The sequence below is a fragment of the Galeopterus variegatus genome, unplaced genomic scaffold (assembly GCF_000696425.1).
Source record: "Galeopterus variegatus unplaced genomic scaffold, G_variegatus-3.0.2 Scaffold403, whole genome shotgun sequence".
In the NCBI taxonomy this organism is placed as follows: Eukaryota; Metazoa; Chordata; class Mammalia; order Dermoptera; family Cynocephalidae; genus Galeopterus; species Galeopterus variegatus.
Genome location: NW_007726514.1, coordinates 583,012 through 602,149, shown reverse-complemented (window position 1 = coordinate 602,149; position 19,138 = coordinate 583,012). Strand labels below are relative to the sequence as shown.

Below are 19,138 nucleotides of genomic sequence, written 5' to 3'. Positions count from 1 at the left end.
GGGGTGTGAAAGACCCACTCTGAATGTGGGTGGAAACCATCCAATCAACTAGGGGTCCGGAGAGAACAAAGACAGAGGAAAGAGGTGAAGCTCTCTCTCGATCCGCTGGAGCTGGTATACGCTCTTCTCTTCTGTCCGTGGACATCAGAGCTCGAGACTCTTCAGCTTTTGGGTTCCCGAACTTACACCATCAGCTTCCCTGGTTTTGAGGCCTTTGGACTTGGACTGAGCCATGCTACTGGCATCCGGTTTATAGATAGCCTATCGTGGGCCTTTTCTTCACAGTCACATGAGATAATTCCCCTAATAAATCCCTTTCATATAATTATAACATATACTATTGATTCTGTCTCTCTGGAGAACCCTGACTAATACAGCCTACATGATCCTTTTCACATTGTTTCTGAGTTAATTATGATCAAGCTTGGTTATATAATCAAAGTCCCACTCTTATTAATAGGTGGGAATGAAATTAATCTGAGTCACAACATATTATCCATTATGCCTGGAGGAGATTCCAAATACCCATGTACATAATAGAATTTACCACTTTCTTCCTTCATCCCTACTTTATTCTAAGTCTTTATGACAAGGCTTTTCCCTTGGTATTTTGAATGTATTTTTATTTATCAAGTCCCTGGGCCCATTTGGCTAAAGCCCACATACCAATCCCCATTCCCATGCCTAACTCAGTCAGGTCTCAGGGGCTGGGTCCCTCATGTACCGCTGGTACCAGCTGGGGTCCAATCAATAAAAATCTCTACAATATTATCCTACTAACTACAAGTACCAATGAGGCCCAAAGTCTCCTGTTGCCAGGCCTTGTCCATCTATGCATATCCTTATATGTAAAAAAAAAATAGCCTAGAGTTAGCCTAATTTTGCCAGAACCCCTAGAAAATATTATTTGAATTACTGTAGCTCACAATAAGGTCAACCCTCAAAGCTAATAATCTCCACTAAGGCTCGCTAGTTCTACGATTCTTGTTGCTTACTATTAGTGTTTAACCTGGATCCAATTGTGTCCAGCTGATAGGACTCAAGACATTACTGATAACATAGATATTTGAAAATACTTGATGCAATATAAATTATCTGTCAAATGTTCTGAGACCAATACTAGTACAAATGACTATGCATTAAGAGAAGATAGATATTTCACTAAATTGAAAATTAGCTATAGAGGAGATTCCTCAATTTAGTTAAAAGTTTAACTAGATGGTCTCTAGGGTCCTATGAAACAAAATTCTATGATTCTATGAAAATCCTTCCATTTAAAATTCCAAATATTTTGTTTGTGTAGAATAATAAACTAAAAGATCCCAGAAAAGGAGGATACTGAAGAAATGGAAGTTTTCTACAATTTTATTCAAATTTATGAACATGAATCGGCCAAAAAATGGACAAAGAAGAAAGAATGAACGATAGGCTGATTGGTAAGGCAAATCCTTGATCAAACAAATGCTAATTATAACATTTTTAATTCATCCTAAGAAGAATTTAACACTTTCAGTTCCCAGTTTGAGATAGAAGACATATTTCCTTCTTAGGTCAATTTTGAAAAACTATATTTTTTGAAGAATTTGTTAGTTGCATCTAAGTTTTCAAACTTATTGGCATAAAGTTATTAACAGTATTTTCTTATATATTTAGTCTCCTCTGAATCTAAAAGTTATATTCTATTTTTTAACACTTTTGTAACTTGCTTTTATTTTATTTTTGTTTAAAACATTTTTTATTGATACATATTGATTGTACGTGTTTATGGGGTATAGAGTTATATTTCAATACATGTATACAATGTGTGATGCTCTGTTCAGGGTAATTAGCTTATTCATTGCCAAAATTAATCATTTCTTTGTGATGTGTACATTTTATCACCTCTTTTCTAGCCATTTGGTTATATGCAGTAAATCATTATTGATTATAGATTTCTGGGCCAACTGTACATGAATAGGGCATATTTTTCCTATATTGCTGTACTTTTGTGTCCATTGACCAGCTTCTCACCGTCCCCTCTTTCCCCTCCCCTCTTTCCTGCCTCTAGTAACCATAGTTCTTCTCTTTCCTTCTAACTAATCATTATTATTATTGTTTTTGTTGTTGTTATTTGTTTTGTTTTTGGCTTGTTTGTTTTGTTTTTCAGCAGCCACATATGAGTGAGAACATGTGGTATATCACTTTCTGTGCCTGGCTTATTTCATTTAAAATTTTCTCCACGTTCATCCATGTTGCTATGAATGGCAGAATTTCATTCTTTTTTATGGCTGAGTAGCAGTTTAATAAAAAACTGGTGAAATCTGAATAACATCTGGAGTTAAATTAATACTAATGTACCAATGTTGGTTTCTTAATTTTAACAAACATACCACAGTAATGTAAGATGGCAAATTAGGGGAAACTAAAACTGGGTGAGAGATATATGGGAACTCTCTGTACTGTACCATCTTTGAAACTTTTCTGTAATCTAAAACTATTCCAATATAAAAAGTTCATTTTTAAAAAATCAAGGTAAAAATAGTTTCCATTCAGATCTATAAGACAGTAATTGAGAAGTTTAAGTATACCAATGATTATAACATAAAAAGTAAAATGAATATTGCTTGGGCCAGAGGGCCTGCAAATGAGCAAATCAAAATAATTAAACAAACAGCAACTGCTTTCCCATAAAACATACCCATAAATATAGTGCAGTGGTAGATAATAACTATTTATACATAAAAACTTGTTGGCAAATAATGCCAAATGTTGATTTCTTTATTTATCTTTTTTATACCACAAAAGGCCATGGGGAAAGGAAAGAAAGAGAGGATGGGTGGCAGTCAATATTTAATTATGCTCTATGTGTTTATTTTTAGTTAACTTAAGAAAATAAATGATAAAAAAAAATCAAATATTTGGGTTTATACTACGGTTGTTTCCAAACACATAAAAATAGTTTCAGCTATCTCTTCAACAATATAATGAATAAACTAAAACTGAATATATCTGGTAGGGAACAAACGGTAAAAGAGTTCCCCATTTTATAAGCTTAAGGATCTTTTCCAATTCTAGACTGAAGATGAGTGTCAGACTTCCACATCTAAATAGGATAGAATCAATTTTGGCAGACCAATGCTCTAGGCAAGAACAAGAAAAGTCAGATTAAACACAAAAATCATGTGTTTAACGGCATCACACGGCTGTTGCTGCAATAATGACTTGAGTATCTAAGATTCTGAAGAGTTTTTAACCGGGGAGAGGTGATTAGAAGATCTGCAGTTATTTTTTTCCCCTGAGAGTTTTACATACTCCAGGTACAGGGAAAGGACCAAGAAATCAGGCTTTGACAAGGCAGAGAGCTCCTGCTGGAAGATGGAGAAAGCACCCAAGCTTTTGGCAATTATGTAGGGCTGACAAAACTGGAGATTTGAGACTTGTTTCTATCCCAAGTCATTTGTCAAATTCCAAACCTGTGCAGGGCTTGAAGTTTAAAAAGCTAATCCCAAAACCTCTTAGAAGAATAGAGGAGTTTTCCACAGTCTTACAATGCTGAGGAGACAAATGCTAGAATACAGGATCTGCCAGCAATAGGGCCCTTGTGAATACTCAGATCTCCGTATAGGAGGCCTTACACAAGTCTATGGGTGAACCACAATTAGACAAAGACTTACCAAAACTTCCACCCGGCCTCCACGGGAGATAGTAATGCATTATGGGTAGTAATAGACATGGACTAATACGAAACAGTTTATGAAGAAGGAGAAAAAAGAAACAACTGGTTAAGTGAAAACCTTGAGCAGGCCGGAAAACATGTGAACTAGTACAGAGTAGAGAGGATGTCTTTAAACAGAAGCATGTGGTATAAAAGAAGCAAAGTGGAAAAGGCAGAGTATATGGGTGCAAATGCAGGTAGGCTGGTGGATGAAAATGCCTGGGAACATGCAGAAGTTCCCTTTTGGTTGGGGAGGAGAGGATGTATATCTAAGGAGAAGGCAGAAGAGATAAAATAGTACCCTAGAGGGGAGGGTGAAAGGACTAACAAAAGGCAAGATTACCCAGCAACTCTAAGGGTTTACTTGAAGACAGCAGTCATGAATTTAAGTTCAGTCTGAAAATTTGTGTGATTTTCTCCTGCCATGAAAAGCTGTGAAGTTACAGAACAGACAGATGAATTTAACTAGGCTTTGGTTTTGCCAGGTAAGTAGGACAAAGGAAGAGAGGGTCAAGAGAACTGAGGTTATATTATATGCAAATTGGTGATAACTATGGTGGGCCATGGAATCTAAGCTAAGTAAGGAGGAATGTGAGAACACAAGGACTTTGACAGAGAAGAATTGGTAAGAATAATAGAAATAGGTGTAGTGGTGTTAAAAAATTGCTAGAGTCAAAGATCTAGAGTAAGTGAGCTAGAAAGACAGTAGGTGGTAGGAATCTAAGCTAAGTAAGGAGGAATGTGAGAACACAAGGACTTTGACAGAGAAGAATTGGTAAGAATAATAGAAATAGGTGTAGTGGAGTTAAAAAATTGCTAGAGTCAAAGATCTAGAGTAAGTGAGCTAGAAAGACAGTAGGTGGTAGTCAGAAAGTGGGATGCTTAAAATTGAGACTGATAATAACCAAGGATAGGATATAATCATGGCAATAGCAGTGTGTAGCACATGATGACAGGAGAAGAGAAATTAGAAAATGAGAGGCTGAGATATTGAAAGGTTCATCTACCTAGATGTTTAAATTATCAAAAATTATGACAGGAGTGGGCTGAGGAAAGAGACAGTGAAATAGATCCTAAAATCTTTATGAAATGAAGTGACATAGGAGTGTGTACAAGACTGCAAGAAGATATGTACTGGGTAGTATAGTCTGATGCACGAGCTTCAAAGCTAGAGGTCTTTAGGGAGGAAAAACAACACCAATCTGAAAACATTAATGATAAATAAGCCTCCAAGTCCAGTGAGTTACACTGGTGTGGCAAAGAACACAGCCACTACTTGAGAGGACTGCAGTAGAAACAGTAGCCTTAGGGAGGTCATCAGGTTTTAGTAAGAGCAGAAAGGTGTAAATAATGATCAGAAAAAAACACACTAATAATTTGATCTATTTATTAACATTTACTAAAAGATACTGCATTGGTAATAAAACAATAATAAAGACATAGTCTCAGCCCTCATAAAACTGCAACTCAAGAAGTCTCATATAAAAATGATTAAAGAATATAACTAAATTTATTTTAAGAAATTTACATTAAATTTTATAGAGAAATGAGTATGCATATTTTGGACAGTAGAATAACAAAATACAAAATTATTTTAATATATCTAATCATTTTGGTATTTATTATATGCTAAAAACTAATGTAAATTAAGAATTTGGGGGCAAAAGTCACTATTTCATAGTAAAAATAAAATAGGGGGAAATGGTATGTATATGTTTTTACAGATACATGCATAGTTACCTGAGACAAAGCAGCATCCCGTTCTTCTATCACTGAATTCATTTCTTCTGCAGTTATTCTTTTTTTACATTCCTTGGTCTTGTAGATTCTATCCACAATTATAGCTCCATTCTTCTGAATAGCTATCCCTGTGTCTGCATTGTTTATTCTGTTCAGTAATTCCTGTAATGTCTACCAACACCATTATATGTTAGTCAGACATGAAGTTTTAATATATTTTATTTAATATAGGGTTTTAATTAATAGGCACATGTGAATTGTAAATTGACTGAGTGAAGTTATTGAATTTTCATATTGCAGCAAAGATGTACATTATTAGTGTGTCAATTCTTCTTTTTCCCACATCTTAGTTCTTGAAACCCACTCAATTGAACTTAAGCCTCTAAGATATAAGACTGACATCAAGATATCTCCTCAGAGAATGGCTTACCATGTCATTTTCTTCAGGGTTAATATTTTCTAGCCTAGAAAAAAGGGACACAGAAAGCCTGATCAGTAGCATTTCCTTAGTGCAGCAAAATGAGTTCGCTTTTTAAATCTTTAGAACCTCAAGTAATTTCATTCGACTAGTCTTTAGAGTCAACCATGACACTGAACATATTAAAGTGCCACCTGCTCGACTCCATCTTTCAATAATGCTCCATATCTTCTGCACTGACTTCAGACTGTTAAGTTATTAATGTTTACTGCTATATATGACTACAAGGATCAATTGTTCATATGTGCTTAGATGAAGAAAGTTCCCCAGTGATAGAAGCACTCATTCTCATCATTATATTTATTCCTGGACTTTCAATTCTTATCAGAAACTGTATTTCCTCTTTTTTTTTTTTTTTTGGATGCCATCACAAATTTAAAAAGGCAAGAATTTTTATTACAAATTTAACTATACTTACTCCAAAGCAATGACAAATAATTACACTAAATTTGACATGAAAATCTCTTGCTGCTACTTATTTGATAAAACACTATACTATATAGAAAGTTTGGCCAAAATTGGACCACACTTTTAGATGACTAATGTTATTTTCTCTTTTTCATAATATAGAATTATTCAATTTTTTATTCAATTTAAAGACAAAGTAAATTGGTTCCCCTCATAAATGCATTTTGTCTTATAAGAGTCACAGTGTCTACTGAAATGTTTGCTGATGTTGATGAATTGAATAAAATGTAGTAAAGATAAAGAAAGAAGTTCTAAGCAACATGTCTTAAAGAATGTCAACAATATAATTAGGCAATCATTAAATTGGGTAAATTAAAAGAAAATCTGTATTGGGTATTAGTGAAATAATACAGATTCTAGAAACAATCTCAATTATTTTATAATTGTATCAAAAAGTTTATATATCCAAGTTCCTGTTTTCTCAAGTCGCCCCCCCCATTTCTGTGTTTCTCTAATTTAATATTTACTACAAAAAAGGATACTAGGAAATGATAATAGAAGACACTCAATAAATATGTTACAAAATTATTCCAAACTCCACAATTGGATGAAATTGCTACACTCATGGAGAAAGTAGTAACTTTAGAACATAGAATTTTAACAGAAAAAGTATATAAATACATATCAAAAAGCAAATTCTACAAATAAGTAGTATAAGTTAAGAGGAAGACATAGTAGTTTTGAATTATATGTAACAATGCATCTCAAATTACTAATGTCCGCTTGGATTCATATTTCAAGAAGGGCAACTACTCTCATCTTTTATCTTTTTTTCCAAAATTAATCAACAGTTTTCAAAGATGCTGATTAACAAAGGTGTGTTCTATGAGAACTGTGACGATAACCACTTCTTTTATACTCAATTGAAAAATATCAGAAAAGTATAAGAAAAAGAAATTCTACTTATTTAAGGTCACAATGAAAGTATTTAAAGAATACCAGTAGCATTTATCCATCAGTTATTGGTTGGCTAAATATGATTTTTAAGGAAACCATATGTGGTGAGTAATATCTATCTTAATTTCATACTTTTTAGATGAAATTAGACTAAAAGCTTATTATGGCAATTTCCCAATAAAATCCAATTTACATGTTTATAAATTTCACAATTTATGATAATTTGAAATGCAAGCAGTTACATGATAATTAAGCATTTAGATTGGTAGACTTCTGGGAACATTTGCAAAAAAAAAGAAATTTAGTTATCAAGGTTATAAATCTCCATTTTTACTTTCCAAGAATTATATATGACCAGAAAGAAAATAATAGAGTAAGTAGGTTACTTAATGTGTATATTTCCAAATAATCAGCACAACAAAAAGTATATAAAATTTCTATTTAAGGGCTGAGCCCGTAGCGCACTCGGGAGAGTGCGGCGCTGGGAGCGCAGCGACGCTCCCACCGTGGGTTCAGATCCTATGTGGGAGTGGCCAGTGCACTCACTGGTGTGGGCGACACCACGCCGGCCCCTTACTGGTCACGAAAAAGGCAGAAAAAGGCAAAAAAAAAAAAAATTCTATTTAATACTTGTAAGTTGTCTTCAGGCATTGCAATGTGAAGAATTATTACTTTAAGGAGCAGAAGATGAAGAGTTCCAATGTTTTAAATCAACACCTTTCAACAGGAAAGAGTTAAGATAATTGTATTTAGTATAATATCAAAATTGCCGGCTAACGATTAAAATTAAAAATCAAATTTTCTTATCAAGGACTATACTAGATCCTTGACACATGAATTTTACATTCAGACTTTAGATAATTTGTGTAATTGTCCCTAAAAGTACATAATACACAGTGATTTGTCATTTTGCTGATAAATGAATTTAAGCTATGTTTTTGGTGAGGCCAGTTTGCTAGGTTTGACATGCAGGATATGAGTGAGCCAAGTCAACTACTCAGCATTTGGATCTCAGTCTTGCTTTATTATAATTCTTTATAACTGATATACATATAGTGATAAATGGCCAACAAGAGAAAAATATAACTGTGATCAAAATGGAAAAATGGTTTATCTGAGATTGGTAAATTTGTATAGACATATACAATAACTTTCACGACAAACATGAATCTGGAAAGAGAAAAGCTGATACTTATATTTCTCTATTTGTATTTCTTTAGAAGTATTATTTGTCACAGATATCAAAAGATCAATTACATCATATAGAGCAGGGATTAGCAAACTTCTTCTGTAAAAAACCATATAGTAAATATTTTAGGCTTTGCCATATGTTCTCTGCCATAGCTACTAAACTCTGCCTTTCTAGGGCAAAAGCATCCATATACAATATGTAAATAAACAGGTTGTGTTCCAATAAAACTTTATTTACAGAAACAGGTGGAGGCTGGATTTGCACCATAGGTTCTTAATTTGACAATCCCTGATACAGAGTACTGGAAAATGAGACCAGATCTTTGATATTAATTCACCAAGTGCCAATTCAGTATGTTTGACATAATTTTCTGAGCCAGACCATTCAATATATACTTAAAGAATCAACAAAAGTGATTTTCAGAAAATTAAATTCAGACCTACAATAAGTACATCACTTACTGTATCACTTAAGTTTACTTAAGTGCATGTACAACACATAACACTTTACTGATTTAAATAAAGACTTAAAATAATAATTGATGTTATATGAAATATAACTGATAATAAATTATATCTCATTAGTATGAGGTTTACAATTAGACAAAAGAATCTCAACCTTTTGTAAACTCTAAATTATGCCTACAACAGTCTAACGTGACGTAGTCATGATAATTAGTAAGAATTTTGCTGAAGTAAATGTCCATGGGCTCAAAGTTTCAATTGATTTCCTATACCATGCAAATTCTGACTGACAATCTTGGGCTCTAAATGAAAAGACCCATGCATGAAATGTCACATTTCTTGATTTATCCCTAAATCAGTCAATTCCAACCTTTTCTTTTCTGAAAGAAACTACAGTCATTCACCGTGTTCAATGGTAAGAAGCAAAATGTTGACCTCAAATAATAAAAAAGAACTAGTGATCAGCTAATCAAAAAATTCTAAACTGTTCGCTTTTATTTTCTAATTCTCATTTTTGAGACAGCACCACACTTAATATGTTAAAAAATATTAATTATAACAAAGAGACTAAAAAAAGATATGATCTCAAAAGTTAGAATATACATATGCAAACATTTGTGCATTAGTATGTGTATGTAAGTTATTTTAACTTGAATCTTTTTCACTTTTTTTCCAGTTTTGGATAAAAGCCAAAAAAACAAAAAAAGCATTGAAGATTCAAGGTGTAAGAGAAAGCAGAGAAGTGGCAGAATAAGACAGGAGAGACACTAAAACAGAGACACGAAATAGATTGAAACTGACAAAGGAGGTGAGAGAAAAAAAGAAGGCAGAAGAAATCTGAAGATCATAGAAAGCAAGAAACAGAAAGTTAAAAGAAAAGAGATGTGAAATCATTTATATCATTTCATCCTATAGAATGCCTCCAAATATGCCTCTCAGTAAAGCAAAACTTAGTTATGAATTGGTTCTATCTCATTAAGGATTTAGTCTAAAACACACTCTTGAGGGTTTAGAACCTCAGCTAAGGAGAAAGGAACCTTTGAAACTATGCTGCACCATTTGAAATTATGCTGACATCCTATTTTCTTTGTGGTTACTGTTCTTGCTTGGATTGTACGGCCTTTCCTCACCCACACACCCGCTCCTGCACCCCTCAACTATGATGCAGTAGGAGCCCCTCTTATAAACTCTTTCTAGGAAACAAAAATTTTTCAGATCAATTAACACTGTTTTAAATATCTTCGTAATTATTTACTTAATGTTCCTAAATTTGAGACCATAATGCTGTGTCCTGAGCAACTAGCACTGTACTTGACACATAGTATATGTTCAATAAATATTTAGTGAATGGATCAACTAATTAAAAGACTTGGAATTGTGTCTTTTCCTTTTCTCTCATTCCCATTCCTGCCTTAATATGAATAATACACAAGACAAACTGAAAAAGACTCTGCCTCAAGGAACACTAATTTCAGTTTACTGTAATAAAAAAATAACAAATATATTTACGAATTAAAGCAGATGCACAATGAACAGTAAAAACATTAGGAAGAAGGAAAGTCTCAATTTAGATATATCAGTTAAAGAGAGAGAATGAACAAAACTAAGAGACCAATGTAATAGGGGTTCTGAGTAAGAACTCTTGGCTTAGATTTGTGGACAGACGGTTATGCTACTGATCACGATAGGGGATTAAGGAGGGGAATCAGGTTTTAAGAATGAAATATTTCATTTTGGATATGCTAAGTTTGACTTGCATGTGTAAATCTGAGGTAGACAATTCCGACAACTTACAATTGATTGATTATGAGTCTTTGGCCCAGTAGTCAAGCTCTCCAACCTTTTTCATCTATAAAGCACTAATACCACCTACCTCAGAAGAGTTGTTACACTAAATGAAAAACTGATTTGTTATCTTTTGGGGTTAAATTTGATTTTTTTTAAAGCAGCAAAATATATTTAAAAGCAAATGTCATGAATAAAATTGGTGATTGATCTAGGTAATACAATGTATGGACATAAATTACATGTACATATAATTTCAGAAGAGTTGTTACACTAAATGAAAAACTGATTTGTTATCTTTTGGGGTTAAATTTGATTTTTTTAAAAGCAGCAAAATATATTTAAAAGCAAATGTCATGCATAAAATTGGTGATTGATCTAGGTAATACAATGTATGGACATAAATTACATGTACATATAATACAGTACTGCTCAGCAGCTGATAAATTCAACATCAGCTGCTGTATTTTCAAATCTCCAAAGAAGAGTTCTAAAGTTTTAATGGCTGCGTTACTGAATTTTTTTTTTAAGTCATCTACTTTGGAAAGTATGTATAAAAACTTTTGGTTCTAGTAAGCATCTAGGTAGATTAAAACAAACTGATTCTAAAATGTACATGGAAAGGAAAAAGTACTAGAATAGCCAAAACAATTCCGTAACAAAGGAGTGAAGGACTGATGTCACCCGATTTCAAGACTTATTATAAAGCTTCAGTAATCAAGATTGTGTGATACTGGCAAAGGGACTGACATACGGATTGAAACAGGATAGAAAGTCCAGAAATTGACCCCATATAGTTAATTTATTTTTGACAAAGGTGTAGAGGAAATTTAATGGAGAAATGATAGCCATTTCAACAAATGGTAGTGGAATAAAAGAATGTCTATATGCCAAAGGAAAAAAAAAAAAAAAGAACCTCCACATGTACCTCACACTTTCTACAAAAATTAACTCAAAATGGATCATGGACCTAACTACAAAACACAAAACTTATAACCTCTGGAAGGAAACACAGAAGAAAATCTATGTGACCTTTCATATGGCAACGAGTTTTAGATACAATATCAAAAGCACAATCCATAGAAGAAAAACAAAATGGTAAGTTGGATTTTTTTTAAATATAAAACTATATTTTGCCAAACATACTGTTAAGAGACCCTAAAAAACAACACAGGGATTTGAAAATATTTTCAAACCACATATCTGGTAAAGGACTTACATCCAAAATATAAATAACTCTTTTAAACAATAAGGAAAAAAAAATTCCAATATTAAAAACTGTATCAAATATTTGAACAGATACTTTACCAAAGAAGATATATAGATAGCAAAGAAACAAAAAAGATGCTCAACATAATTTGTCATCGGGGCAATCCAAATTAAAATATTGAGATACCACTACACACCTATTAGAATGGCTAACATTGAAAATAAGAAACAAAATAAAAACAACATTCCCAAATGCTGGCAAGGATGCAGAGTAACAGGAAAATTGCTTCGTTGCTGGTGGGAAACCAAAATGATACAGCCTCTCAGAGAGTTTGGCAGTTTTTTATAAAGTTAATATAGGTTTAACATATGACCTAGCAATTGTGCTACTAGATTTACTCAACTGATCTGAAAACATATGTCCAGACAAAAACCTGTACAAATATGTTTATAGCAACTTTATTCAAAATAGCACAAACTGGAAGCAAGCAAGATATCCTTTATATATGTGAATGGATAAACAAATTGTAGTACATGTATACAATGAAATACTATTCAATAAGAAAAAAGAACAAGGTATTAATTCACGCATCAACATAGATGTATTTTACTAAGTAAAAGAAACCAGTTTGAAAAGGCTATATGTTGTATGATTCCATTCATATGACATTCCAGAAAAGGAAAAACTATTAGGGGCAGAAAATAGGTCAGTGGTTGCCAGGGGTTTGGGAAGTTATGAGTATTTGACTAGAGAAAGCAATGGGATTTTTTTAAGTGGTAGAACTAATTGGATACATGACACTACGTGTTGGTCAAAACCCACAGAACTTTACAGCACAGGATGACTCTTAATGTATGCAAATTTTAAAAATCAACCAGGAGGTCAAAGGATCCTAGGATGGAATACAGACTATGATAAAAGAGCCTAATTACATTACAAGAATATGGCATAACCCCAGTTAAAGAGGTGTGGACGGGGGAAGGGCCAATCTAAGTAACTTGGAAAATGGTGTCTTGAAAACTAACTTTAAGACTACAGACTAAAGGAACTATACATAATATACTCTCATTTGTAAAGTTGTTTCTCATGGCAGTATGGGTTAATGATTCTGAAAGAGTTATAACGTACAGTGGAGTTGAAGAAATAAGAAAATGGATGATGGCTGGTGGGGGCCAGGTTTCTCAATGTTTGGAGGGGCAAATTCCAGATGAGTAAGAGGTAATGGATTAGAATTAAAGACATCAGTACTTTAACTCATGTTTAGCTTAATATAGACATAGATGGGTAGGCATGCAAATAATTAGAGATATGTGTATATACATCAGTTAGAATACATACATATATTTCCTACTCTGTCTGCTGAGACAGCCTAGAAGTAATCATACTCCAGTAACAATGGGCATACCCAGCACCCAGATCTTAGTTTCTTGTACCATTTTCCAATGAAAGGAACTAGAGCTCATTGGAGGAATGGCAGCTTCTAGGTGTGGTGCATACCCCTCTACAAGATAACCTTGGGGAATTTTCTAGTGCTAGAAATTAAGAAAATGTTCAAAAATCAAAAGGATGGGGACATGGCAAAGACATATAGGAGCTAAGCTCAAAGAGCTTCCAGTAGCCAAAGCTGAAACAGTCCAAGCAATAAAATGTTATATAGTTTTAGGTTACAATCCAAAATATTAAATGAATATGCATAAGTCCATACTGACATAAAAATAACTGAAAAAATAAATAAACAGGGAGACAAGATAAATCTCCTGTACTAAAGAACCACAAACAATTTATGTAGATATTTTCCCTGGCAGGAGCTCAACAACCCCCACCTTCATTCTTGAGTATGGGCTGCACTTAGAGATTTTCTTCCAAAGAGTAGAGTATGAAAAAGGGAATGGAGGTAAGTAACTTTATAATAGAGAAACTCAGCAAATCCTACTTTGGCCAAGTGATCAAGATTAACATCTTTGTGGTAAGTCATGCTGATAGAATATAACCTTGAGGGCCGGCCCGGTGGTGCACTGCTACAGTGCGCTGCTTGGGGGTGCGGCAGCGCTCCCACCGAGGGTTCAGATCCCACATACAGACCGGTTCCTGCTCACTGGCTTGGTGGTAAGTCATGCTGATAGAATATAACCTTGAGGGCCGGCCCGGTGGCGCACTGCTACAGTGCGCTGCTTGGGAGTGCGGCAGCGCTCCCACCGAGGGTTCGGATCCCACATACAGACCGGTTCCTGCTCACTGGCTGAGCGAGGTGCGGGCGCAACACCGAGGGTTGCGATCCCGTTGCCGGTCCCGGTCCGGTACAGGCGCGACACTGAGGATTGCGATCCGTTGCCAGACACGAAAAAAGACAAAAAGGAAAAAAAAAAAAAAAAAGAATATAACCTTGAAATGACGTAATAGAATGGCACTCACTTCTGTGGTCTTCCACCCCAAAACTCATAACCACAGTCTAACCATGAGAAAAACTTCGAAAAACCCAAATTGAGAGACATTCTTTAAAATACCTGACGAGAATGCCTCAAAATTATCTAGGTCGGGGCCGGCCCAGTGGCGCACTGCTACAGTGTGCCGCTTGGGAGCGCAGCGGCGCTCCTGCCAAGGGTTCGGATCCCACATACAGACCGGCCGCTCACTGGCTGAGCGAGGGGCGGGCGCAGCACCGAGGGTTGCGATCCCGTTGCCGGTCCCGGTCCGGTACGGGCGTGACACTGAGGGTTGCGATTTGTTGCCGGTCACGAAAAAAGACGAAAAGGAAAAAAAAAAAAGTTATCTAGGTCATCAAAAAACAAGGACATCATTGGGGCCGGCCCGGTGGCGCACTGGATAGTGCGCCGCTCGGGAAGCGCGGCGGCGCTCCCGTCCGAGGGTTCGGATCCCACATACAGACCGGCCGCTCACTGGCTGAGCGAGGGGCGGGCGCAGCACCGAGGGTTGCGATCCCGTTGCCGGTCCCGGTCCGGTACGGGCGTGACACTGAGGGTTGCGATCTGTTGCCGGTCACGAAAAAAGACAAAAAGGAAAAAAAAAAAAATTATCTAGGTCATCAAAAAACAAGGACATCATGAGTAAATGTCACAGACCAGCGTAGGCTAAGGAGACATAAAAAACTAAATATAATATGGAATACTAGATAGGATCTTGGAACATTTAAAAGGACATTAGGGTAAAACTAGTAAAATCTGAATGAAGTGTGGAGTTTAGTTAATAGTTACATTACAATGCTGAATTCTCTCTTGTGACAAATGTAACATATTAATGTAAGATATTGACAATTAGGGAAACTGGGTAAGGGTTAGACTGGAAGTCTCTATACTATCTTTACAACTTTTCTGGAAACCTAAAACTATTCTAAAATAAAAAATGTACTTGAAAAAATTGGAAGTCCAAGTAAAGATGTCAGCGAAGCCTGAATGCAGAAACTTATTTATCCCATCATATAACTACATGAACAGATAATAAAAATTAACCAAACAGTAAAGTAAATAGAGCATCGTGTAGTAAAAGTAGAGAGGGGGTGGAGGGTGAAGAGATGAAGATTTTGGCCAGGTTCACGGAAAATACGTATTAGGAAAAAACAGTGGGCTAACGAAGTCCTGAGAATTTTTCACTAATACCACACAGCTTGGAAATAACCTGAGAATAGTTGAATAAATAGCCCAGAGAAAAGTAAAGGCAATTCTTCCTGAATAGAAGCCTGCGTTACTGAAAAATCTATACAGAGAAAGCAAGAATCATCAGAACTGGCCATGTTTAATAACAATGGTGAAACAAATAAAAGCCCAAAAGTAATATCCCATGGAGTCAGGACATACAGAAGATCAGAAGCATAAATCCTAGATGCATGACACCAAACATAATCCCCTAAATAGAGAACAGAACCTCTAACAAAAGGGGGATATAGCCCAAGGGAGGTCTTCTCAACTTCATCCTCATCTCATTGCCATGGGTTATACAGAAAGATAGCAAGACAACAATAACTTAATTAGAAACTGCAGCTCAGAGAAAGCATGTAGGTCTCTACATGAAATGTTTATCAAGGAAAATTCATCTATACCATACTGGGACAAAGAGAAGTTCTTGAGGAGAAAGATGGCCAACTAGAAGATTCTACCACTCGTCTCTCCCACAAGGCAGACAAAACAATGACTAAACAACTATATTGGGGCAAAAAACTAAAGGAGAGCACTGTAGTACATCAAAGGAGGAACAGAAATGCTAGTGAGCACAGAAACTCAGAGCATAGAGAATGGAAGAAAACACTGGGCTTGCACCACCCCATCTCCCAGCTAGGAGCATCAAAGAACCAAGAAGAACTTCTCCCTGCTAAAGGTAAGCAAGAGGACCACAGCAGCCCACAAACACCTTGGATGCTTACCATCCTCATCACTGGGGACCCTGGTAGTTATGGCAGGCACTAAGCCCAGCTAAGGGAGCTACATGGGGTCCACACAGTTGTGCTCCCCAAGAGGAGCAAACACTGTGCCCTGCCTTCTGTGGCTCACATGACTACTGTGCCATTTTGAAAGTGGAATTGCTGCTAGAGGGTGTCTTACCCTGGAGGTGAAGGATAATCTTTTATCCCAGAAACAAGGCCATCACTGAAATGACTTCTCCAAGCCTACTTGAAAGCAGCTGTTATACCCTGCCCTGAGGGCCTAGGCATTGGTAGAAAGGCTCCACCCATCCCTCCCTCAGGATTGAACTGAAGGTGCAAAGCTCCACACTCCCTCTTGGGGAATCGTTAGCTGGGTCTGGCTTTGCCCTAACACCCATGACTGAGCTGAAGAGGTATATCATCCCCTGGGAAATTGCTATTTTGGCTAAGAAGCTGCTTGGTCAAGAAGCTGCTTGGCCAAGAAGCTGTGTGGCCAAGCTGAGCAGCTGTGCATACCCGGGCTGAATATCATCCCCTGGGAAATTGCTATTTTGGCTAAGAAGCTGCTTGGCCAAGAAGCTGTGTGGCCAAGCTGAGCAGCTGTGCATACCCGGGCTGAGCTGACATTAGTACCTACCATCCCAGGAAAACATTGGCTGAGCTGTGACACCCTGCCCTAGGGGCCAAGCAACTCTAGTGCTCTGCTTCCCTGGAGCTGGACCATTCACCTAGAGACTGAGGTATTGCCAATTCCCACCACTTCAGGGGCTAGAGGCACTACTACAAGGTGCCTCACCCTCTGGGAATCAAATGACAATTGAGCCCCATTTGTTCCGGTTCCGAAATTGCAGCTGTACTCTACCCTAGGGCCTAAATCTTCATAGCAACACTTCTCTCCCAGAATTGGGCCAGTGCTGTGCTCAGCCCCCAGAGTCAGAGTCACAGCTATAACTCAGTTAACAGAGCCCAAACTCCCAAGGAGGCTTAACAGCCAAAGACCCTGGCACTGTGGGCAATCGACAGCTAACCTTGCAGCAGGGAATGAACTTGTACCCCAAGACCTAGGTGCCACAATAGATTTGCGAAACACTGAGCCCAGGATCCTGGATCCACAGCTGCTTTAACCACCTGAACTTGGAACCCAGGACACTGCAGCTGCTTGTAGGTATGGGCAGACCCAATACCAAGAGGAATCATCTTAATGAACTTGCCCCATTGTTAGAAGAGAATAGGAGGGACCCCAAAGCCCTTGCCACTGAAGATGTTAACAACCTATTCTCCCAACGCTGTCACAAACTTCTCCTTCAGATTAGGACACTAAGACACCCACAGCTAGAGGCAATATGACAGGACAAGGATGCCCACTCTCTCCACTCTTATTCAACACAGTAGTGGATGTCCTAGCAGAACAATTAGTCAAGTGAAAAAAATAAAGGGCATTCAAATTGGAAAAGACAAAGTCAAATTATCCCTGTTTGAAGACAACATGATCTTATATTCATATAGAAAAACCTAAAAGCTCCACCAAAAAACTCTTAGAAATGATAAACAGATTCAATAAAGTTGCAGTTTACAAAATCAACATACAAAAATCAATAGCATTTCTACACACCAGTAATGAGCAAAATGAAGAAGAAATCAAGACAGCACTCCTATTTACAATAGCTACCAAAATCTGAAATACTTAGGAATTAATTTGACCAAGGAGTGAAAGATCTCTGCAAGATCTCTATAAAACACTGATGGAAAAAAACTGAAGAGGACACAAAGAAACTGAAAGTCATTCCATGTTTGTGGGTTAAAAAGAATTAATATTGTGAAAATGATCATACTATAAAATCAATCTACAGATTCAATGCAATCTCTATCAAAATACCAATGACATTTTTCATAGAAATAGAAAACAATCCTAAAATTCATATGGAACCACAAAAACAATCTGAATGGCCAAAGCAATACTGAGCAAAGAGAAGAAAGTTGGAGGCATCACACCACCTGACTTCAAAATATAACTCAAAGCTACAGTAACCAAAACAGCATGGTACTAGCTAAAAAACAGACACACAGACCAATGGAACAGAAAAGAGAACCCAGAAATAAAGCCATGTATTTCCAGCCAACTGATTTTTGATAAAGGTATAAAAAGTATTCAATGGCAAAAGGATAGTCTCTTCACTAAATGGTGTTGGGAAAACTGAGTATCCATACGTAAAAGACTAAAACCAGATCACCATCTCTCACGATATACAAAAATCAACTCACAATGTATTAAAGACCTAAATTTAAGACCCCAAATTATGAAACTACTACAAGAAAACATAGGGGAAACACTACATGAAATGGGGGTGGGCAGCACCTTTCTGAACAAAACTGCAAAGGCAAAGGCAACTAAAGCAAAGATATCCAAAGGTACCACATCACATAGGGGAAACACTACATGAAATGGGGGTGGGCAGCACTTTTCTGAACAAAACTGCAAAGGCAAAGGCAACTAAAGCAAAGATATCCAAAGGTACCACATCAAACTAAAAACCTCCATGGCAAAGGACACAATCAACAAAGTGAAGAGACAACCTACAGATTGGGAGAAAGTATTTGCAAACTACACATCAGACAAGGGGCTAGTATCCAAAATATATAAGGAACTCAAACAACTCAATAGCAAAAAATGAAATAACCCAGTTAAAGAATAGGCAAAGGAATTAAACAGATATTTCTCAAAAGACCAATGGCCAAAACACACATGAAAAAACACTCAAAATCATTAGTCATCAAGAAAATGAAAATTAAAGCCATAATGAGATATCACCTTACTCAAGTTAAAATGGCTATTAA

General features: G+C 36.3%; 1 protein-coding gene across 1 annotated transcript in view; it reads right to left on the bottom strand.

The window, feature by feature from the left end:
• The window catches only part of MIPOL1 (mirror-image polydactyly 1), a gene marked incomplete at its 3' end in the record, with an annotated part of 91,430 nt that overhangs the window by 28,202 nt on the left and 44,090 nt on the right, over nt 1-19,138 (bottom strand). The window contains exons 5-6 of the mRNA XM_008568357.1: nt 5,865-5,898; nt 5,435-5,605 (exon numbers count right to left, since the gene is read on the bottom strand). Coding sequence (XP_008566579.1) covers nt 5,435-5,605; nt 5,865-5,898 — 205 coding nt within the window. The remainder of the gene's footprint in view (nt 1-5,434; nt 5,606-5,864; nt 5,899-19,138) is intronic.